We start from the raw sequence: 24,016 nt of genomic DNA, 5'->3' as shown, positions 1-24,016 counted from the left end.
TATTTGTTTTAATAGTTACACCTGTGTTGGGTAAATACTATTTTGTTCTTTTGATTTTGGACATTAAAGCGTGTTTTTTCCCGCATCCTTTGCTCTCTGCGCCTGACTCCACACCCATTCACTCATTGAGCGGTACAGACTCCACACCCATTCACTCATTGAGCGGTACAGACTCCACACCCATTCACTCATTGAGTGTTACAGACTCCACACCCATTCACTCATTGAGCCTTACAGACTCCACACCCATTCACTCATTGAGCGTTACAGACTCCACACCCATTCACTCATTGAGCGTTACAGACTCCACACCCATTCACTCATTGAGCGTTACAGACTCCACACCCATTCACTCATTGAGCGTTACAGACTCCACACCCATTCACTCATTGAGCGTTACAGACTCCACACCCATTCACTCATTGAGCGTTACAGACTCCACACCCATTCACTCATTGAGCGTTACAGACTCCACACCCATTCACTCATTGAGCGTTACAGACTCCACACCCATTCACTCATTGAGCGGTACAGACTCCACACCCATTCACTCATTGAGCGGTACAGACTCCACACCCATTCACTCATTGAGCGTTACAGACTCCACACCCATTCACTCATTGAGCGGTACAGACTCCACACCCATTCACTCATTGAGCGTTACAGACTCCACACCCATTCACTCATTGAGCGTTACAGACTCCACACCCATTCACTCATTGAGCGGTACAGACTCCACACCCATTCACTCATTGATCGGTACAGACTCCACACCCATTCACTCATTGAGCGGTACAGACTCCACACCCATTCACTCATTGAGCGGTACAGACTCCACACCCATTCACTCATTGAGCGGTACAGACTCCACACCCATTCACTCATTGAGCGTTACAGACTCCACACCCATTCACTCATTGAGCGTTACAGACTCCACACCCATTCACTCATTGAGCGGTACAGACTCCACACCCATTCACTCATTGAGCGGTACAGTCACTCAGACTCCACACCCATTCACTCATTGAGCGTTACAGACTCCACACCCATTCACTCATTGAGCGGTACAGACTCCACACCCATTCACTCATTGAGCGGTACAGACTCCACACCCATTCACTCATTGAGCGTTACAGACTCCTCACTCATTGAGCGTTACAGACTCCACACCCATTCACTCATTGAGCGTTACAGACTCCTCACTCATTGAGCGTTACAGACTCCACACCCATTCACTCATTGAGCGGTACAGACTCCACACCCATTCACTCATTGAGCGGTACAGACTCCACACCCATTCACTCATTGAGCGTTACAGACTCCACACCCATTCACTCATTGAGCGTTACAGACTCCACACCCATTCACTCATTGAGCGGTACAGACTCCACACCCATTCACTCATTGAGCGGTACAGACTCCACACCCATTCACTCATTGAGCGGTACAGACTCCACACCCATTCACTCATTGAGCGGTACAGACTCCACACCCATTCACTCATTGAGCGGTACAGACTCCACACCCATTCACTCATTGAGCGGTACAGACTCCACACCCATTCACTCATTGAGCGGTACAGACTCCACACCCATTCACTCATTGAGCGGTACAGACTCCACACCCATTCACTCATTGAGCGTTACAGACTCCACACCCATTCACTCATTGAGCGGTACAGACTCCACACCCATTCACTCATTGAGCGGTACAGACTCCACACCCATTCACTCATTGAGCGGTACAGACTCCACACCCATTCACTCATTGAGCGGTACAGACTCCACACCCATTCACTCATTGAGCGGTACAGACTCCACACCCATTCACTCATTGAGCGTTACAGTAAGTATTTATATTAATCCCCCAATTAAAGTGTTTACGATAACTAGACAAGACATAAAATAAGGGAGTCAATGTATTTCATCTGTTCAATCCGTTAAGTTCATAATGTTTATGTGTCACAAGCCCTACTGATGACGAGGAACGTTATCTCCTCTCTTGCTTTGGCAATGTTAACACATGTTTCCCATGCCAATAAAGCCCTTGAATTGAATTGAATTGAGAGAGAGAGATAGAGATAGAGAGAAAATGCTATCCTAACATTATATGAGTGGGATAGAACGTCAGACATATTTCACAACAAAGTTTCATTGCCGAAGACTTACAAAGGGGCCTTGCAGACCTACATCGCCGGGTCCGCCTGGAAGGCCTGGATACCCCTTGGACCAAAACAGAAACCAGAAGAAAGGACAAACAATTAGTGAGGAAAGTCAAGTACATTTTGCAAAGTAAAGTAAGCTGTTAATTGTAGGAGACTTGGGCAATTTCCTTGTCTGGACATGTAACCATTAATGTGACTGTTGATTGATTGATTGGTTGATTGAGAAGAGTCTCTCCTTCAGCGTACTGAGCTCAAACTAATGCCAGAGAACAAGAGAGAGGAACACAGCCAAGGTTTCTGGTTAGTACAGGGAGCAGTGTGTGTATGCAACTCTCCCTCTGTACAGCCAATCTATGCTAACGGTTAACTAAAATAAAATCATTCAACTGAAACTCCATCCCTGTTATGCAATCATTCCAAAATAAAACTATATTTTACAAGGACCCTGACATCAACACTGAATTATTCCTGAAGCCCTTGACTTTGTGGTTTTGCTTGTCTGCAGTGTGGCTGTTACAGGACAGGAAGGTTTGGCCAGGGCCACCATCACTCATCCCACTGACTGGTTGCAGCCTGCCAGCCAACCATCCAGTCAGCCAATCAGCCAGCCAACCTGTCAGCCAGACAGCCAGCAAGTCAACCAGTTAGACAGCCAGCCAGCGAGGCAGCCAAGGAGACAGGCAGCCAGCCAGCCATCCAGCCAGCCAGCCAGCCAGCCAGCCAAGGAGACAAGCAGCCAGTCAGCAGCCAGACGATCAGCCAGGGAGCCAGCCAGCCAGAAGCTCAGGTCTGGTGACCAAAGACACAAACCTGGAGCTGTCTGTCCACAGGCCCTAAGCCAGCAAGGAACATCAACCAGTCTCTCTCTGTCTCCAGACACTCCACAGAACACTGCAGTGCTCACAAAGCTCTGCTACACTAGAATGCTCACAGACACAGGCAGGGCTTAACCACAGGGAGAGAGAGAGCGAGGGGGAGAGACACAGGTCAAGGCTATAAAAGAGCATTCACAGACAGAGAGAGAGAGGTACACAGGTCAAGGCTACAGAAGAACATTCACAGACAGACACAGAGAGAGAGGGACACAGGTCAAGACTACAGAAGAACATTCACAGACAGACACAGAGAGAGAGGGACACAGGTCAAGGCTACAGAAGAACATTCACAGACAGACACAGAGAGAGAGGGACACAGGTCAAGACTACAGAAGAACATTCACAGACAGTCACAGAGAGAGAGGGACACAGGCCAAGACTACAGAATAACATTCACAGACAGACACAGAGAGAGAGGGACACAGGTCAAGACTACAGAAGAACATTCACAGACAGTCACAGAGAGAAAGGGACACAGGTCAAGACTACAGAAGAGCATTCACAGACAGACACAGAGAGACAGAGGGACACAGGTCAAGACTACAGAAGAACATTCACAGACAGACACAGAGAGAGAGGGACACAGGTCAAGACTACAGAAGAACATTCACAGACAGATACCGAGAGAGAGGGACACAGGTCAAGACTACAGAAGAACATTCACAGACAGACACAGAGAGAGAGGGACACAGGTCAAGACTACAGAAGAACATTCACAGACAGACACAGAGAGAGAGGGACACAGGTCAAGACTACAGAAGAACATTCACAGACAGACACAGAGAGAGAGGGACACAGGTCAAGACTACAGAAGAACATTCACAGACAGACACAGAGAGAGAGGGACACAGGCCAAGACTACAGAATAACATTCACAGACAGACACAGAGAGAGAGGGACACAGGCCAAGACTACAGAAGAACATTCACAGACAGACACAGAGAGAGAGGGACACAGGTCAAGACTACAGAAGAACATTCACAGACAGACACAGAGAGAGAGGGACACAGGCCAAGACTACAGAAGAACATTCACAGACAGACACAGAGAGAGAGGGACACAGGCCAAGATTACAAAATAACATTCACAGACAGACACAGAGAGAGAGGGACACTGGTCAAGACTACAGAAGAACATTCACAGACAGACACAGAGAGAGAGGGACACAGGTCAAGACTACAGAAGAACATTCACAGACAGACACAGAGAGAGAGGGACACAGGCCAAGACTACAGAAAAACATTCACAGACAGACACAGAGAGAGAGGGACACAGGCCAAGACTACAAAATAACATTCACAGACAGACACAGAGAGAGAGGACACAGGTCAAGACTACAGAAGAACATTCACAGACAGACACAGAGAGAGAGGGACACAGGTCAAGACTACAGAAGAACATTCACAGACAGACACAGAGAGAGGGACACAGGTCAAGACTACAGAAGAACATTCACAGACAGACACAGAGAGAGAGGGACACAGGCCAAGACTACAGAAGAACATTCACAGACAGACACAGAGAGAGAGGGACACAGGCCAAGACTACAAAATAACATTCACAGACAGACACAGAGAGAGAGGGACACTGGTCAAGACTACAGAAGAACATTCACAGACAGACACAGAGAGAGAGGGACACTGGTCAAGACTACAGAAGAACATTCACAGACAGACACAGAGAGAGAGGGACACAGGCCAAGACTACAGAAAAACATTCACAGACAGACACAGAGAGAGAGGGACACAGGCCAAGACTACAAAATAACATTCACAGACAGACACAGAGAGAGAGGGACACAGGTCAAGACTACAGAAGAACATTCACAGACAGACACAGAGAGAGAGGGACACAGGTCAAGACTACAGAAGAACGTTCACAGACAGACACAGAGAGAGAGGGACACAGGCCAAGACTACAGAAGAACATTCACAGACAGACAGGGGAAGAGAACATAGGAGGATAGTGTACAGAACTCTAAGATAGGTATCCCAAACGCTAAAGAGGAAATAGCATTTATATTAAGATATGGGACAGAGCCATATAGTAGTTACATAAGGTTCAGAGTTACAGTTGATCAAACACAGAAAATACAGAAACTAAGATAACAAAAAGTGCTGTTGAATGCCTCCAAATCCCTGGGAGGCAGGGACTGAGCTGCCAACATGCCACCAGTGTAATGCTTCCAGACACTCTCTCTAAGTGGTGCATATAGACATTGTGTACTTAGTTCTGTACTTACCCTGGACCCGATCTCCCCAGGAGGACCCAACGGACCTGCAGGACCACGGTCACCCTGGGAAACACAAGCACAGGAGAAGGATCGTTAACCGCTGTACCACCACCGACCTGCACCTCCATACATCCAAACATCTAACCTATCGGCTCCACAGGACATGAGGTAATATGAGAGCCCCCAGGACACAGTACAGGCTAGAGTGAGAGCTGTAAATATCACAGAGTGGCCATTTAAAGTGGATACTAATGTCTGTCTATAGTAAAATCCCCCCACTCACACTATGTAACAGGACTGGCCAGCTTGTTACAGTAAAACTCTGAAAGTTGTGGATGGATGAGCCTGACTGGGTCTCTCCTCTAGTATCTAACAGTCTGAATGGGTCTCTCCTCTAGTATCTAACAGCCTGACTGGGTCTCTCCTCTAGTATCTAACAGTATGAATGGGTCTCTCCTCTAGTATCTAACAGCCTGACTGGGTCTCTCCTCTAGTATCTAACACTGACTGGGTCTCTCCCTGTATCTAACAGCCTGACTGGGTCTCTCCTCTAGTATCTAACAGCCTGACTGGGTCTCTCCTCTAGTATCTAACAGCCTGACTGGGTCTCTCCTCTAGTATCTAACAGTCTGACTGGGTCTCTCCTCTAGTATCTAACAGTCTGACTGGGTCTCTCCTCTAGTATCTAACAGTCTCTCCTCTGTATCTAACACTGACTGGGTCTCTCCTCTAGTATCTAACAGTCTGACTGGGTCTCTCCTCTAGTATCTAACAGTCTGACTGGGTCTCTCCTCTAACAGTATCTAACAGCCTGACTGGGTCTCTCCTCTAGTATCTAACAGTCTGACTGGGTCTCTCCTCTAGTATCTAACAGTATGAATGGGTCTCTCCTCTAGTATCTAACAGTCTGACTGGGTCTCTCCTCTAGTATCTAACAGCCTGACTGGGTCTCTCCTCTAGTATCTAACAGCCTGACTGGGTCTCTCCTCTAGTATCTAACAGCCTGACTGGGTCTCTCCTCTAGTATCTAACAGTCTGACTGGGTCTCTCCTCTAGTATCTAACAGTCTGACTGGGTCTCTCCTCTAGTATCTAACAGCCTGACTGGGTCTCTCCTCTAGTATCTAACAGCCTGACTGGGTCTCTCCTCTAGTATCTAACAGTCTGACTGGGTCTCTCCTCCTCTAGTATCTAACACAGTCTCTCCTCTGTATCTAACAATGGGTCTCTCCTCTAGTATCTAACAGCCTGACTGGGTCTCTCCTCTAGTATCTAACAGTCTGACTGGGTCTCTCCTCTAGTATCTAACCTGACTGGGTCTCTCCTCTAGTATCTAACAGTCTGACTGGGTCTCTCCTCTAGTATCTAACAGTCTGACTGGGTCTCTCCTCTAGTATCTAACAGTCTGACTGGGTCTCTCCTCTAGTATCTAACAGTCTGACTGGGTCTCTCCTCTAGTATCTAACAGTATGAATGGGTCTCTCCTCTAGTATCTAACAGTCTGACTGGGTCTCTCCTCTAGTATCTAACAGTCTGAACTGACTGGGTCTCTCCTCTAGTATCTAACAGCCTGACTGGGTCTCTCCTCTAGTATCTAACAGTCTGACTGGGTCTCTCCTCTAGTATCTAACAGTCTGACTGGGTCTCTCCTCTAGTATCTAACAGCCTGACTGGGTCTCTCCTCTAGTATCTAACAGCCTGACTGGGTCTCTCCTCTAGTATCTAACAGTCTGACTGGGTCTCTCCTCTAGTATCTAACAGTAACAGTCTGACTGGGTCTCTCCTCTAGTATCTAACAGTACTGGGTCTCTCCTCTAATCAGTCTGACTGGGTCTCTCCTCTAGTATCTAACAGTCTGACTGGGTCTCTCCTCTAGTATCTAACAGCCTGACTGGGTCTCTCCTCTAGTATCTAACAGTCTGACTGGGTCTCTCCTCTAGTATCTAACAGTATGAATGGGTCTCTCCTCTAGTATCTAGTATCTAACAGTCTGACTGGGTCTCTCCTCTAGTATCTAACAGCCTGACTGGGTCTCTCCTCTAGTATCTAACAGCCTGACTGGGTCTCTCCTCTAGTATCTAACAGCCTGACTGGGTCTCTCCTCTAGTATCTAACAGCCTGACTGGGTCTCTCCTCTAGTATCTAACAGCCTGACTGGGTCTCTCCTCTAGTATCTAACAGTCTGACTGGGTCTCTCCCTCTAGTATCTAGTAACAGCCTGACTGGGTCTCTCCTCTAGTATCTAACAGTCTGAATGGGTCTCTCCTCTAGTATCTAACAGCCTGACTGGGTCTCTCCTCTAGTATCTAACAGTCTGACTGGGTCTCTCCTCTAGTATCTAACAGCCTGACTGGGTCTCTCCTCTAGTATCTAACAGTATGAATGGGTCTCTCCTCTAGTATCTAACAGCCTGACTGGGTCTCTCCTCTAGTATCTAACAGTGAATGGGTCTCTCCTCTAGTATCTAACAGCCTGACTGGGTCTCTCCTCTAGTATCTAACAGCCTGACTGGGTCTCTCCTCTAGTATCTAACAGCCTGAATGGGTCTCTCCTCTAGTATCTAACAGTCTGACTGGGTCTCTCCTCTAGTATCTAACAGTCTAACTGGGTCTCTCCTCTAGTATCTAACAGTCTGACTGGGTCTCTCCTCTAGTATCTAACAGTCTGACTGGGTCTCTCCTCTAGTATCTAACAGTCTGACTGGGTCTCTCCTCTAGTATCTAACAGTATGAATGGGTCTCTCCTCTAGTATCTAACAGTCTAACTGGGTCTCTCCTCTAGTATCTAACTGACTGGGTCTCTCCTCTAGTATCTAACAGCCTGACTGGGTCTCTCCTCTAGTATCTAACAGTCTGACTGGGTCTCTCCTCTAGTATCTAACTGACTGGGTCTCTCCTCTAGTATCTAACAGCCTGACTGGGTCTCTCCTCTAGTATCTAACAGCCTGACTGGGTCTCTCCTCTAGTATCTAACAGTATGAATGGGTCTCTCCTCTAGTATCTAACAGTATGAATGGGTCTCTCCTCTAGTCTCTAACAGTCTGACTGGGTCTCTCCTCTAGTATCTAACAGCCTGACTGGGTCTCTCCTCTAGTATCTAACAGTATGAATGGGTCTCTCCTCTAGTATCTAACAGTATGAATGGGTCTCTCCTCTAGTATCTAACAGTCTGACTGGGTCTCTCCTCTAGTATCTAACAGCCTGACTGGGTCTCTCCTCTAGTATCTAACAGCCTGACTGGGTCTCTCCTCTAGTATCTAACAGCCTGACTGGGTCTCTCCTCTAGTATCTAACAGTATGAATGGGTCTCTCCTCTAGTATCTAACAGTATGAATGGGTCTCTCCTCTAGTATCTAACAGCCTGACTGGGTCTCTCCTCTAGTATCTAACAGCCTGACTGGGTCTCTCCTCTAGTATCTAACAGTATGAATGGGTCTCTCCTCTAGTATCTAACAGCCTGACTGGGTCTCTCCTCTAGTATCTAACAGCCTGACTGGGTCTCTCCTCTAGTATCTAACAGTATGAATGGGTCTCTCCTCTAGTATCTAACAGTATGAATGGGTCTCTCCTCTAGTATCTAACACTGACTGGGTCTCTCCTCTAGTATCTAAACAGTCTCTCCTCTGACTGGGTCTCTCCTCTAGTATCTAACAGTCTCTGACTGGGTCTCTCCTCTAGTATCTAACAGTCTGACTGGGTCTCTCCTCTAGTATCTAACAGTCTGACTGGGTCTCTCCTCTAGTATCTAACAGTATGAATGGGTCTCTCCTCTAGTCTCTAACAGTCTGACTGGGTCTCTCCTCTATGTAAGTCATAAGGAGGGGCAACGACGGTGTAGGTCTGTCAGAGAGAGGGAGAGAGAGAGAGAGAGAGAGAGAGAGAGAGAGAGAGAGAGAGAGAGAGAGAGAGAGAGAGAGAGAGAGAGAGAGAGAGAGAGAGAGAGAGAGAGAGAGAGAGAGAGAGAGATATATTCTGGGTAGGCTTGGGAGCTGGACCGGGGCATCCAGCTGAGCGCCTGTCAATAATCAGCAGTCAGGACCTCAGTAAAGTAATTTAAGTCAACAGTCAGAGAGCAGCAGGGGAAGCTGAGTTCTGACAGTTGAGGGTTGAAGGGTGATGATTGGGGTTTCGTGTTGTCATAAGCACAGGAACTAGTTGGGAAACATCCCAGAGGGGTCGCTCTATCCTCATACAGCATGGAGACTTAAAATGACTTACATATTTAAGGAGCATGACCCAGATGAGTGTGTGTGGTGTGTGTGTATTTGCTTTATTTGCCAGTTCAAAAGATCATTTTACATTTCAAGTTACATTTCAATGTGTGAAACTGAGATGCAGGGTTGGTTGAGTGAAGTCTAATGAGACAGTGGGAGCACAGTAATTGCAGGGTGATGTTTATGATATTGGGTGATGTTTATGATATGGATGTGAGGGTGGTCAGTGTTTGTCTAAGTCTGTCTGTCTGTCTGTCTTTCGGTCTGTCTGCCTGTCTGCCTGGCCCTCAGCGTCTGGCTAATCCACTCAGAGCTTAATGGCAGAATAAACACCCCTATACCTTTTCACCAGGATCTCCAGCTCCCCCTGACGTACCGATCAGGCCTGCTGGACCCTGCAGATGGGAGAGAGATGAAATGGAAAGAGATGCAATAGAAAGAGATGAGAGAGATGGGAGAGAGGACATAGATAGAAAGAGATGAGAGAGATGGGAGAGAGGACAGAGATAGGAAGAGAAGAGAGAGATGGGAGAGAGGACAGAGATAGAAAGAGAAGAGAGAGATGGGAGAGAGGACAGAGATAGAAAGAGATGAGAGAGATGGGAGAGAGGACAGAGATAGGAAGAGAAGAGAGAGATGGGAGAGAGGACAGAGATAGAAAGAGAAGAGAGAGATGGGAGAGAGGACAGAGATAGGAAGAGAAGAGAGAGATGGGAGAGAGGACAGAGATAGAAAGAGATGAGAGAGATGGGAGAGAGGACAGAGATAGAAAGAGATGAGAGAGATGGGAGAGAGGACAGAGATAGAAAGAGAAGAGAGAGATGGGAGAGAGGACAGAGATAGGAAGAGAGAGAGAGATGGGAGAGAGGACAGAGATAGGAAAGAGATGAGAGAGATGGGAGAGAGGACAGAGATAGAAAGAGATGAGAGAGATGGGAGAGAGGACAGAGATAGAAAGAGATGAGAGAGATGGGAGAGAGGACAGAGATAGAAAGAGATGAGAGAGATGGGAGAGAGGACAGAGATAGAAAGAGATGAGAGAGATGGGAGAGAGGACAGAGATAGAAAGAGATGAGAGAGATGGGAGAGAGGACAGAGATAGAAAGAGATGAGAGAGATGGGAGAGAGGACAGAGATAGAAAGAGATGAGAGAGATGGGAGAGAGGACAGAGATAGAAAGAGATGAGAGAGATGGGAGAGAGGACAGAGATAGAAAGAGATGAGAGAGATGGGAGAGAGGACAGAGATAGAAAGAGATGAGAGAGATGGGAGAGAGGACAGAGATAGAAAGAGATGAGAGAGATGGGAGAGAGGACAGAGATAGAAAGAGATGAGAGAGATGGGAGAGAGGACAGAGATAGAAAGAGAAGAGAGAGATGGGAGAGAGGACAGAGATAGGAAGAGAAGAGAGAGATGGGAGAGAGGACAGAGATAGGAAGAGAAGAGAGAGATGGGAGAGAGGACAGAGATAGAAAGAGAAGAGAGAGATGGGAGAGAGGACAGAGATAGAAAGAGAAGAGAGAGATGGGAGAGAGGACAGAGATAGAAAGAGAAGAGAGAGATGGGAGAGAGGACAGCGATAGAAAGAGATGAGAGAGATGGGAGAGAGGACAGAGATAGAAAGAGAAGAGAAGAGAGAGAGAGAGGGAGAAAGAGGGAGAGGGGGAGAGAGAGAGCAAGAGAGTGAGAACGTCTATGAGAGATGAGAGTTCCTTTCAAGAGCAGGAAGAGAAAGAGATGAGAGAGATGGGAGAGAGGAGAGATAAAGAAAAAGAAGATTAAGGAAGAGGGGAAAGAGAGAGTTTAGAGAAAGAGTAATTATTACATGCAATGGGAGGGAGAAAGGGGAGAGGAGAGAGAGTGAGAGAAAAGGTCAATAGCATACACACCTCAGGGTAAAGCATTACGTCTATGACTGGGGAGACATGATCCCCACCCATCAGACGGTTCCATTTCAACCTGTTTTGACAGCAGGAATGCAGGGGGTCATAGAAGACTGTGCATGGGTGATGTAAGGATGGGGTCAGTAGTGGCATCACATGCTTTATAAAGGAAATGACATGAAGGAACCATTAAGGAATTTACCTTAGGGAAATTCCCTCAACGAAAGTTTAGCACCTTAAACTGAACAATGTAATTATTACATGCAATGTTTCATGTTACTAAAAGTAATGAGGCAATGAAATGTATGTCAAAATGCTAATTTCGTGTTGTATGAACAAGGCAATGAAAACATACATTCCTTTCCCAGTATTCACAAGCATTAGTATCCTGGGCTATTTACTGCTGTAGGTAATAAATGAGGTCACACATGGTATAGTGGGGCCATATTCAGTACTCTCTGTGTCTCTCATTTCATGAACTGTAGTATGCGTTTTGTCCAGCAGCAGTACGGGACCTTTGTTTGCTTCCTATACAGTACTCTCTAGTATCATGTACGATATTTACCTTAGTGTTGTGTGTTATACCATATTTACTTAGTACTCTATCTAGTATCCATGTACCATATTTACCTTAGTGTTGTGTGTTATCCTAACCAATCCTATACAGTACTCTCTAGTATCATGTACGATATTTACCTTAGTGTTGTGTGTTATCCCAACCAATCCTATACAGTACTCTCTAGTATCCATGTACCATATTTACCTTAGTGTTGTGTGTTATCCCAACCAATCCTATACAGTACTCTCTATTATCCATGTACGATATTTACCTTAGTGTTGTGTGTTATCCTATACAGTACTCTCTAGTATCCATGTACAATATTTACCTTAGTGTTGTGTGTTATCCTATACAGTACTCTCTAGTATCCATGTACGATATTTACCTTAGTGTTGTGTGTTATCCCAACCAATCCTATACAGTACTCTCTAGTATCCATGTACCATATTTACCTTAGTGTTGTGTGTTATCCTATACAGTACTCTCTAGTATCCATGTACGATATTTACCTTAGTGTTGTGTGTTATCCTATACAGTACTCTCTATTATCCATGTACGATATTTACCTTAGTGTTGTGTGTTATCCTATACAGTACTCTCTAGTATCCATGTACAATATTTACCTTAGTGTTGTGTGTTATCCTATACAGTACTCTCTAGTATCCATGTACGATATTTACCTTAGTGTTGTGTGTTATCCCAACCAATCCTATACAGTACTCTCTAGTATCCATGTACCATATTTACCTTAGTGTTGTGTGTTATCCTATACAGTACTCTCTAGTATCCATGTACGATATTTACTTTAGTGTTGTGTGTTATCCTATACAGTACTCTCTAGTATCCATGTACGATATTTACCTTAGTGTTGTGTGTTATCCTATACAGTACTCTCTAGTATCCATGTACGATATTTACCTTAGTGTTGTGTGTTATCCCAACCAATCCTATACAGTACTCTCTAGTATCCATGTACGATATTTACCTTAGTGTTGTGTGTTATCCCAACCAATCCTATACAGTACTCTCTAGTATCCATGTACCATATTTACCTTAGTGTTGTGTGTTATCCTATACAGGATACTGATGAATCCATCCATTTATTCCGGGCTGATTCTATTTTTGACATGTTGTTATTGAACCTTTATTTAAACAGTCTATTAACGAAGATAATAGTACTATTTACATGGACTGCTTGGCAAGAGGCAAAAGGCCTCCTGTGGGGACGGGCAAGAAACATTTCAGACAAAACAGACAGAAGACACTGGCCACAGCACAAACACAACAGTAAACTAACAGTGGATGTGTGTGAAGTAAAACAACATGCTTCCTTACAAAACACAACACAAACTAGAGACATCAGATGACAACTAGAAACAACTACATATCTCAACGTGTTTATCTATATGTAAATTGGCTTGGAGGGAATTCCAAAACCAGGGGGCTGAGTAATGAAAGGACATTTTTTCATGCTCGGTTCTATTTTTCAGGACTCTTAGCAAACAATGTAATTGTACACAGTGTTCTGCCACCCAGCTCTGTGTAGCAGGCCTGCGGCAGCAGAGTTCTAGTCCAGCTGGATGAGCGATCTAACATCCCACTGACCTTCGCCAGACACTTGTGGACCTCTTGCTAACAAAGAGAACACTGGCTAATGTAAATATCAGAAAAATCATGGAGAAAAATCCCTTCCAGATCAGTCATCTGGATAAAGGGCTGAGGTTTGGCCCAGCGCCAGAGTCTATGGCGAGGAGAGGAGCAGCGTCTCTTGACCCCAGTGCATCCAGGAAAGGGTAGTTAGAGGCTGGTGAAAACATGTCCCTAGTTTGCTAAACCCAGTGTGGTCACTGTGGTTATCTTACGTTGTAGGAGACAAATTTGCAATATGTATTTCAATCTTATAAAAAGATGTATTTAACCATTGTACAAGAGATGTACTGTACTTAGATGTGTTTTGGTGGCTACATTTCTTGTTTCTTTCTTCAGAGTCTATTTTCTATATTTCCCCATCATGTCTTAGATATTCAACAAGGGGTTTGTTTGACAGACACGGGCCACATCTGGAGCATGTTAGCGGTAGACTGAAGAACTCAAGTCTGAGAGGGGGGCTGTATAGAGTGGGAATGGGGTCAGACAGAGAGGATGGCTGTATAGAGTGGGAATGGGGTCAGACAGAGAGGATGGCTATATAGAGTGGGAATGGGGTCAGACAGAGAGGATGGCTGTATAGAGTGGGAATGGGGCCAGACAGAGAGGATGGCTGTATACAGTGGGAATGGGGTCAGACAGAGAGGATGGCTGTATAGAGTGGGAATGGGGACAGACAGAGAGGAGGGTTGTATAGAGTGGGAATGGGGACAGACAGAGAGGAGGGTTGTATAGAGTGGGAATGGGGACAGACAGAGAGGAGGGTTGTATAGAGTGGGAATGGGGACAGACAGAGAGGAGGGTTGTATAGAGTGAGAATGGGGACAGACAGAGAGGAGGGTTGTATAGAGTGGGATGGGGACAGACAGAGAGGAGGGTTGTATAGAGTGGGAATGGGGACAGACAGAGAGGAGGCTGTATAGAGTGGGAATGGGGACAGACAGAGAGGAGGGTTGTATAGAGTGGGAATGGGGACAGACAGAGAGGAGGGTTGTATAGAGTGGGAATGGGGACAGACAGAGAGGAGGGTTGTATAGAGTGGGAATGGGGACAGACAGAGAGGAGGGCTGTATAGAGTGGGAATGGGGACAGACAGAGAGGAGGGCTGTATAGAGTGGGAATGGGGACAGACAGAGAGGATGGCTGTATAGAGTGGGAATGGGGACAGACAGAGAAGAGGGTTGTATATAGAGTGAGAATGGGGACAGACAGAGAGGAGGGTTGTATATAGAGTGAGAATGGGGACAGACAGAGAGGAGGGTTGTATATAGAGTGAGAATGGGGACAGACAGAGAGGAGGGTTGTATATAGAGTGAGAATGGGGACAGACAGAGAGGAGGCTGTATAGAGTGGGAATGGGGACAGACAGAGAGGAGGCTGTATAGAGTGGGAATGGGGACAGACAGAGAGGAGGCCGTATAGAGCGGGAATGGGGACAGACAGAGAGGAGGGTTGTATATAGAGTGAGAATGGGGACAGACAGAGAGGAGGGTTGTATATAGAGTGAGAATGGGGACAGACAGAGAGGAGGGCTGTATAGAGTGGGAATGGGGACAGACAGAGAGGAGGCTGTATAGAGTGGGAATGGGGACAGACAGAGAGGAGGGCTGTATAGAGTGGGAATGGGGACAGACAGAGAGGAGGGTTGTATAGAGTGGGAATGGGGACAGACAGAGAGGAGGCTGTATAGAGTGGGAATGGGGACAGACAGAGAGGAGGGTTGTATAGAGTGGGAATGGGGACAGACAGAGAGGAGGCTGTATAGAGTGGGAATGGGGACAGACAGAGAGGAGGGTTGTATAGAGTGGGAATGGGGACAGACAGAGAGGAGGGCTGTATAGAGTGGGAATGGGGACAGACAGAGAGGAGGGTTGTATAGAGTGGGAATGGGGACAGACAGAGAGGAGGCTGTATAGAGTGGGAATGGGGACAGACAGAGAGGAGGGTTGTATAGAGTGGGAATGGGGACAGACAGAGAGGAGGGTTGTATGAGAGTGGGAATGGGGACAGACAGAGAGGAGGGCTGTATAGAGTGGGAATGGGGACAGACAGAGAGGAGGGCTGTATAGAGTGGGAATGGGGACAGACAGAGAGGAGGGTTGTATAGAGTGGGAATGGGGACAGACAGAGAGGAGGGTTGTATAGAGTGGGAATGGGGACAGACAGAAAGGAGGGTTGTATAGAGTGGGAATGGGGACAGACAGAGAGGAGGCTGTATAGAGTGGGAATGGGGACAGACAGAGAGGAGGGTTGTATAGAGTGGGAATGGGGACAGACAGAGAGGAGGCTGTATAGAGTGGGAATGGGGACAGACAGAGAGGAGGGTTGTATAGAGTGGGAATGGTGACAGACAGAGAGGAGGGTTGTATGAGAGTGGGAATGGGGACAGACAGAGAGGAGGGCTGTATAGAGTGGGAATGGGGACAGACAGAGAGGAGGGCTGTATAGAGTGGGAATGGGGACAGACAGAGAGGAGGGTTGTATAGAGTGGGAATGGGGACAGACAGAGAGGAGGGTTGTATAGAGTGGGAATGGGGACAGACAGAGAGGAGGGTTGTATAGAGTGGGAATGGGGACAGACAGAGAGGATGGCTGTATAGAGTGGGAATGGGGACAGACAGAGAAGAGGGTTGTATATAGAGTGAGAATGGGGACAGACAGAGAGGAGGGTTGTATATAGAGTGAGAATGGGGACAGACAGAGAGGAGGGTTGTATATAGAGTGAGAATGGGGACAGACAGAGAGGAGGGTTGTATATAGAGTGAGAATGGGGACAGACAGAGAGGAGGCTGTATAGAGTGGGAATGGGGACAGACAGAGAGGAGGCTGTATAGAGTGGGAATGGGGACAGACAGAGAGGAGGCTGTATAGAGCGGGAATGGGGACAGACAGAGAGGAGGGTTGTATATAGAGTGAGAATGGGGACAGACAGAGAGGAGGGTTGTATATAGAGTGAGAATGGGGACAGACAGAGAGGAGGGCTGTATAGAGTGGGAATGGGGACAGACAGAGAGGAGGCTGTATAGAGTGGGAATGGGGACAGACAGAGAGGAGGGTTGTATAGAGTGGGAATGGGGACAGACAGAGAGGAGGCTGTATAGAGTGGGAATGGGGACAGACAGAGAGGAGGGTTGTATAGAGTGGGAATGGGGACAGACAGAGAGGAGGGTTGTATGAGAGTGGGAATGGGGACAGACAGAGAGGAGGGTTGTATAGAGTGGGAATGGGGACAGACAGAGAGGAGGGCTGTATAGAGTGGGAATGGGGACAGACAGAGAGGAGGGCTGTATAGAGTGGGAATGGGGACAGACAGAGAGGAGGGTTGTATAGAGTGGGAATGGGGACAGACAGAGAGGAGGGTTGTATAGAGTGGGAATGGGGACAGACAGAGAGGAGGGTTGTATAGAGTGGGAATGGGGACAGACAAAGAGGAGGCTGTATAGAGTGGGAATGGGGACAGACAGAGAGGAGGGTTGTATAGAGTGGGAATGGGGACAGACAGAGAGGAGGGTTGTATAGAGTGGGAATGGGGACAGACAGAGAGGAGGCTGTATAGAGTGGGAATGGGGACAGACAGAGAGGAGGGTTGTATAGAGTGGGAATGGGGACAGACAGAGAGGAGGGCTGTATAGAGTGGGAATGGGGACAGACAGAGAGGAGGCTGTATAGAGTGGGAATGGGGACAGACAGAGAGGAGGGCTGTATAGAGTGGGAATGGGGACAGACAGAGAGGATGGCTGTATAGAGTGATAATGGGGACAGACAGAGAGGAGGGTTGTATATAGAGTGGGAATGGGGACAGACAGAGAGGAGGGTTGTATATAGAGTGAGAATGGGGACAGACAGAGAGGAGGGTTGTATATAGAGTGAGAATGGGGACAGACAGAGAGGAGGTTTGTATATAGAGTGAGAATGGGGACAGACAGAGAGGAGGGCTGTATAGAGTGAGAATGGGGACAGACAGAGAGGAGGGTTGTATATAGAGTGAGAATGGGGACAGACAGAGAGGAGGGTTGTATATAGAGTGGGAATGGGGACAGACAGAGAGGAGGGTTGTATATAGAGTGAGAATGGGGACAGACAGAGAGGAGGTTGTATAGTGGGTTGGATGGCTGTATAGAGTGGGAATAGAGTGGGAATGGGGACAGACAGAGAGGAGAGTTGTATATAGAGTGAGAATGGGGACAGACAGAGAGGAGGGTTGTATAGAGTGGGAATGGGGACAGACAGAGAGGAGGGTTGTATAGAGTGTGGATGGGGACAGACAGAGAGGAGGCTATATAGAGTGGGGATGGGGACGGACAGAGAGGAGGCTGTGTAGAGTGGGGATGGGGACAGACAGAGAGGAGGCTGTGTAGAATGGGGATGGGGACAGACAGAGAAGAAGCTGTATAGAATGGGGATGAGGACAGACAGAGAGGAGGCTGTGTAGAGTGGGGATGGGGACAGACAGAGAGGAGGCTGTGTAGAGTGGGGATGGGGACAGACATAGAGGAGGGTTGTATAGAGTGGGAATGGGGACAGACAGAGAGGAGGGTTGTATAGAGTGGGAATGGGGACAGACAGAGAGGAGGGTTGTATAGAGTGGGAATGGGGACAGACAGAGAGGAGGGTTGTATAGAGTGAGAATGGGGACAGACAGAGAGGAGGGTTGTATAGAGTGGGATGGGGACAGACAGAGAGGAGGGTTGTATAGAGTGGGAATGGGGACAGACAGAGAGGAGGCTGTATAGAGTGGGAATGGGGACAGACAGAGAGGAGGGTTGTATAGAGTGGGAATGGGGACAGACAGAGAGGAGGGTTGTATAGAGTGGGAATGGGGACAGACAGAGAGGAGGGTTGTATAGAGTGGGAATGGGGACAGACAGAGAGGAGGGCTGTATAGAGTGGGAATGGGGACAGACAGAGAGGAGGGCTGTATAGAGTGGGAATGGGGACAGACAGAGAGGATGGCTGTATAGGCTGTATAGAGTGGGAATGGGGACAGACAGAGAAGAGGGTTGTATATAGAGTGGGAATGGGGACAGACAGAGAGGAGGGTTGTATATAGAGTCAGAATGGGGACAGACAGAGAGGAGGGTTGTATATAGAGTGAGAATGGGGACAGACAGAGAGGAGGGTTGTATATAGAGTGAGAATGGGGACAGACAGAGAGGAGGCTGTATAGAGTGGGAATGGGGACAGACAGAGAGGAGGCTGTATAGAGTGGGAATGGGGACAGACAGAGAGGAGGCTGTATAGAGTGGGAATGGGGACAGACAGAGAGGAGGCTGTATAGAGTGGGAATGGGGACAGACAGAGAGGAGGGTTGTATATAGAGTGAGAATGGGGACAGACAGAGAGGAGGGTTGTATATAGAGTGAGAATAGGGACAGACAGAGAGGAGGGCTGTATAGAGTGGGAATGGGGACAGACAGAGAGGAGGCTGTATAGAGTGGGAATGGGGACAGACAGAGAGGAGGGCTGTATAGAGTGGGAATGGGGACAGACAGAGAGGAGGGTTGTATAGAGTGGGAATGGGGACAGACAGAGAGGAGGGTTGTATAGAGTGGGAATGGGGACAGACAGAGAGGAGGGTTGTATAGAGTGGGAATGGGGACAGACAGAGAGGAGGGTTGTATAGAGTGGGAATGGGGAATGGGGACAGACAGAGAGAGGGTTGTATAGAGTGGGAATGGGGACAGACAGAGAGGAGGCTGTATAGAGTGGGAATGGGGACAGACAGAGAGGAGGGTTGTATAGAGTGGGAATGGGGACAGACAGAGAGGAGGGTTGTATAGAGTGGGAATGGGGACAGACAGAGAGGAGGGTTGTATAGAGTGGGAATGGGGACAGACAGAGAGGAGGGTTGTATAGAGTGGGAATGGGGACAGACAGAGAGGAGGGCTGTATAGAGTGGGAATGGGGACAGACAGAGAGGATGGCTGTATAGAGTGGGAATGGGGACAGACAGAGAAGAGGGTTGTATATAGAGTGAGAATGGGGACAGACAGAGAGGAGGGTTGTATATAGAGTGAGAATGGGGACAGACAGAGAGGAGGGTTGTATATAGAGTGAGAATGGGGACAGACAGAGAGGAGGGTTGTATAGAGTGGGAATGGGGACAGACAGAGAGGAGGGCTGTATAGAGTGGGAATGGGGACAGACAGAGAGGAGGGCTGTATAGAGTGGGAATGGGGACAGACAGAGAGGAGGCTGTATAGAGTGGGAATGGGGACAGACAGAGAGGAGGGCTGTATAGAGTGGGAATGGGGACAGACAGAGAGGAGGGTTGTATATAGAGTGAGAATGGGGACAGACAGAGAGGAGGGTTGTATATAGAGTGAGAATGGGGACAGACAGAGAGGAGGGCTGTATAGAGTGGGAATGGGGACAGACAGAGAGAGGAGGGTTGAGGCTGTATAGAGGAGGGCTGTATAGAGGGAATGGGGACAGACAGAGAGGAGGGCTGTATAGAGTGGGAATGGGGACAGACAGGGAGGAGGTTGTATAGAGTGGGAATGGGGACAGACAGAGAGGAGGCTGTATAGAGTGGGAATGGGGACAGACAGAGAGGAGGGTTGTATAGAGTGGGAATGGGGACAGACAGAGAGGAGGCTGTATAGAGTGGGAATGGGGACAGACAGAGAGGAGGGTTGTATAGAGTGGGAATGGGGGGACAGACAGAGACAGAGAGGAGGGCTGTATAGAGTGGGAATGGGGACAGACAGAGAGGAGGGTTGTATAGAGTGGGAATGGGGACAGACAGAGAGGAGGCTGTATAGAGTGGGAATGGGGACAGACAGAGAGGAGGGTTGTATATAGAGTGGGAATGGGGACAGACAGAGAGGAGGGTTGTATATAGAGTGAGAATGGGGACAGACAGAGAGGAGGGTTGTATATAGAGTGAGAATGGGGACAGACAGAGAGGAGGTTTGTATATAGAGTGAGAATGGGGACAGACAGAGAGGAATGGGGGCTGTATAGAGTGAGAATGGGGACAGACAGAGAGGAGGGTTGTATATAGAGTGAGAATGGGGACAGACAGAGAGGAGGGTTGTATATAGAGTGGGAATGGGGACAGACAGAGAGGAGGGTTGTATATAGAGTGAGAATGGGGACAGACAGAGAGGAGGTTTGTATATAGAGTGAGAATGGGGACAGACAGAGAGGAGGGCTGTATAGAGTGAGAATGGGGACAGACAGAGAGGAGGGTTGTATATAGAGTGAGAATGGGGACAGACAGAGAGGAGGGTTGTATATAGAGTGGGAATGGGGACAGACAGAGAGGAGGGTTGTATATAGAGTGAGAATGGGGACAGACAGAGAGGAGGGTTGTATAGAGTGGGAATGGGGACAGACAGAGAGGAGGGTTGTATAGAGTGTGGATGGGGACAGACAGAGAGGAGGCTATATAGAGTGGGGATGGGGACGGACAGAGAGGAGGCTGTGTAGAGTGGGGATGGGGACAGACAGAGAGGAGGCTGTGTAGAATGGGGATGGGGACAGACAGAGAAGAAGCTGTATAGAATGGGGATGAGGACAGACAGAGAGGAGGCTGTGTAGAGTGGGGATGGGGACAGACAGAGAGGAGGCTGTGTAGAGTGGGGATGGGGACAGACATAGAGGAGGCTGTATAGAGTGTGGATGGGGACAGACAGAGAGGAGGCTATATAGAGTGGGGATGGGGACAGACAGAGAGGAGGCTGTGTAGAGTGGGGATGGGGACAGACAGAGAGGAGGCTGTATAGAGTGGGAATGGGGACAGACAGAGAGGAGGGTTGTATATAGAGTGAGAATGGGGACAGACAGAGAGGAGGGTTGTATATAGAGTGAGAATGGGGACAGACAGAGAGGAGGGCTGTATAGAGTGAGAATGGGGACAGACAGAGAGGAGGGTTGTATATAGAGTGGGAATGGGGACAGACAGAGAGGAGGCTGTGTAGAGTGGGAATGGGGACAGACAGAGAGGAGGGCTGTATAGAGTGAGAATGGGGACAGACAGAGAGGAGGGTTGTATATAGAGTGGGGATGGGGACAGACAGAGAGGAGGCTATATAGAGTGGGGATGGGGACAGACAGAGAGGAGGCTGTGTAGAGTGGGGATGGGGACAGACAGAGAGGAGGCTGTATAGAGTAGGAATGGGGACAGACAGAGAGGAGGCTCTATAGATTGGGGATGGGGACAGACAGAGAGGAGGCTGTATAGAGTGGGGATGGGGACAGACAGAGAGGAGGCTGTGTAGAGTGGGGATGGGGACAGACAGAGAGGAGGCTGTGTAGAGTAGGGATGGGGACAGACAGAGAGGAGGCTGTATAGAGTGGGGATGGGGACAGACAGAGAGGAGGCTGTATAGAGTGGGGATGGGGACAGACAGAGAGGAGGCTGTGTAGAGTGGGGATGGGGACAGACAGAGAGGAGGCTGTATAGAGTGGGAATGGGGACAGACAGAGAGGAGGCTGTATAGAGTGGGAATGGGGACAGACAGAGAGGAGGCTGTATAGAGTGGGAATGGGGACAGACAGAGAGGAGGCTGTATAGAGTGGGGATGAGGACAGACAGAGAGGAGGCTGTGTAGAGTGGGGATGGGGATGGGGACAGACAGAGAGGAGGCTGTGTAGAGTGGGGATGGGGACAGACAGAGAGGAGGCTGTATAGAGTGGGGATGGGGACAGACAGAGAGGAGGCTGTATAGAGTGGGAATGGGGACAGACAGAGAGGAGGCTGTATAGAGTGTGAATGGGGACAGACAGAGAGGAGGCTGTATAGAGTGGGGATGGGGACAGACAGAGAGGAGGCTGTGTAGAGTGGGAATGGGGACAGACAGAGAGGAGGCTGTATAGAGTGGGAATGGGGACAGACAGAGAGGAGGCTGTATAGAGTGGGAATGGGGACAGACAGAGAGGAGGCTGTATAGAGTGGGAATGGGGACAGACAGAGAGGAGGCTGTATAGAGTGGGAATGGGGACAGACAGAGAGGAGGCTGTATAGAGTGGGAATGGGGACAGACAGAGAGGAGGCTGTATAGAGTGGGAATGGTGACAGACAGAGAGGAGGCTGTATAGAGTGGGAATGGGGACAGACAGAGAGGAGGCTGTATAGAGTGGGAATGGGGACAGACAGAGAGGAGGCTGTATAGAGTGGGAATGGGGACAGACAGAGAGGAGGCTGTATAGAGTGAGAATGGCGACAGACAGAGAGGATGGCTGTATAGAGTGGGGATGGGGACAGACAGAGAGGAGGCTGTATAGAATGGGGGAGCCAAGGATCAGACGTCACTTCTGGACTGCATTAATTAGAAATGGGACAGGAGGAAGAGGGGCAGGAAGAGGAGAGAAAGGGGTAGGAGGATGAGGAAAAGGAGAAGAAGAGGAGGGGGAGGAGAGGAAGAGAGGGAGGAGGAGCAGAGGAAGGAGTGGATGAGGAGGTAGGAAGTGCTGCACTCGTTCCTCTAAATAGTTCTGCGTGACAGATGAGCATTTCTGTGTGAGGAACACTCCAGTGTGTGGCTGGACGTCCTAAACATCCACAGCTGGTAGAAACCAGACATCTACATTCCTGTCTGTTCTAATCTATATAATAAACAACATCTACATTCCTGTCTGTTCTAATCTATATAATAAACAACATCTACATTCCTGTATGTTCTAATCTATATAATAAACAACATCTACATTCCTGTCTGTTCTAATCTATATAATAAACAACATCTACATTCCTGTCTGTTCTAATCTATATAATAAACCACATCTACATTCCTGTCTGTTCTAATCTATATAATAAACAACATCTACATTCCTCTCTGCTCTAATCTATATAATAAACAACATCTACATTCCTGTCTGTTCTAATCTAAAAATAAACAACATCTACATTCCTCTCTGCTCTAATCTATATAATAAACAACATCTACATTCCTGTCTGCTCTAATGTATATAATAAACAACATCTACATTCCTGTCTGTTCTAATCTATATAATAAACCACATCTACATTCCTGTCTGTTCTAATCTATATAATAAACAACATCTACATTCCTGTCTGTTCTAATCTATATAATAAACCACATCTACATTCCTGTCTGTTCTAATCTATATAATAAACAACATCTACATTCCTGTCTGTTCTAATCTATATAATAAACAACATCTACATTCCTGTCTGTTCTAATCTATATAATAAACAACATCTACATTCCTGTCTGTTCTAATCTATATAATAAACAACATCTACATTCCTCTCTGCTCTAATCTATATAATAAACAACATCTACATTCCTGTCTGCTCTAATCTATGTAATAAACAACATCTACATTCCTGTCTGTTCTAATCTATATAATAAACAACATATACATTCCTGTCTGTTCTAATCTATATAATAAACAACATCTACATTCCTGTATGTTCTAATCTATATAATAAACAACATCTACATTCCTCTCTGCTCTAATCTATATAATAAA

At 47.6% G+C, this 24,016-nt stretch overlaps 1 protein-coding gene across 1 annotated transcript in view; it reads right to left on the bottom strand.

The window, feature by feature from the left end:
• LOC123996668 (collagen alpha-1(XXIV) chain-like) overlaps positions 1–24,016 on the bottom strand; it is a 216,399-nt gene that overhangs the window by 87,874 nt on the left and 104,509 nt on the right. The window contains exons 25-27 of the mRNA XM_046300243.1: positions 9,826–9,879; positions 5,282–5,335; positions 2,169–2,222 (exon numbers count right to left, since the gene is read on the bottom strand). Of these exons, the coding sequence (XP_046156199.1) occupies positions 2,169–2,222; positions 5,282–5,335; positions 9,826–9,879 (162 nt within the window). The remainder of the gene's footprint in view (positions 1–2,168; positions 2,223–5,281; positions 5,336–9,825; positions 9,880–24,016) is intronic.

This window comes from Oncorhynchus gorbuscha, linkage group LG15 (assembly GCF_021184085.1).
Source record: "Oncorhynchus gorbuscha isolate QuinsamMale2020 ecotype Even-year linkage group LG15, OgorEven_v1.0, whole genome shotgun sequence".
Lineage (NCBI taxonomy): Eukaryota > Metazoa > Chordata > Actinopteri > Salmoniformes > Salmonidae > Oncorhynchus > Oncorhynchus gorbuscha.
The sequence above is the reverse complement of the archived record's forward strand: the minus strand, read 5'-3'. Positions and strand labels throughout refer to the sequence as shown.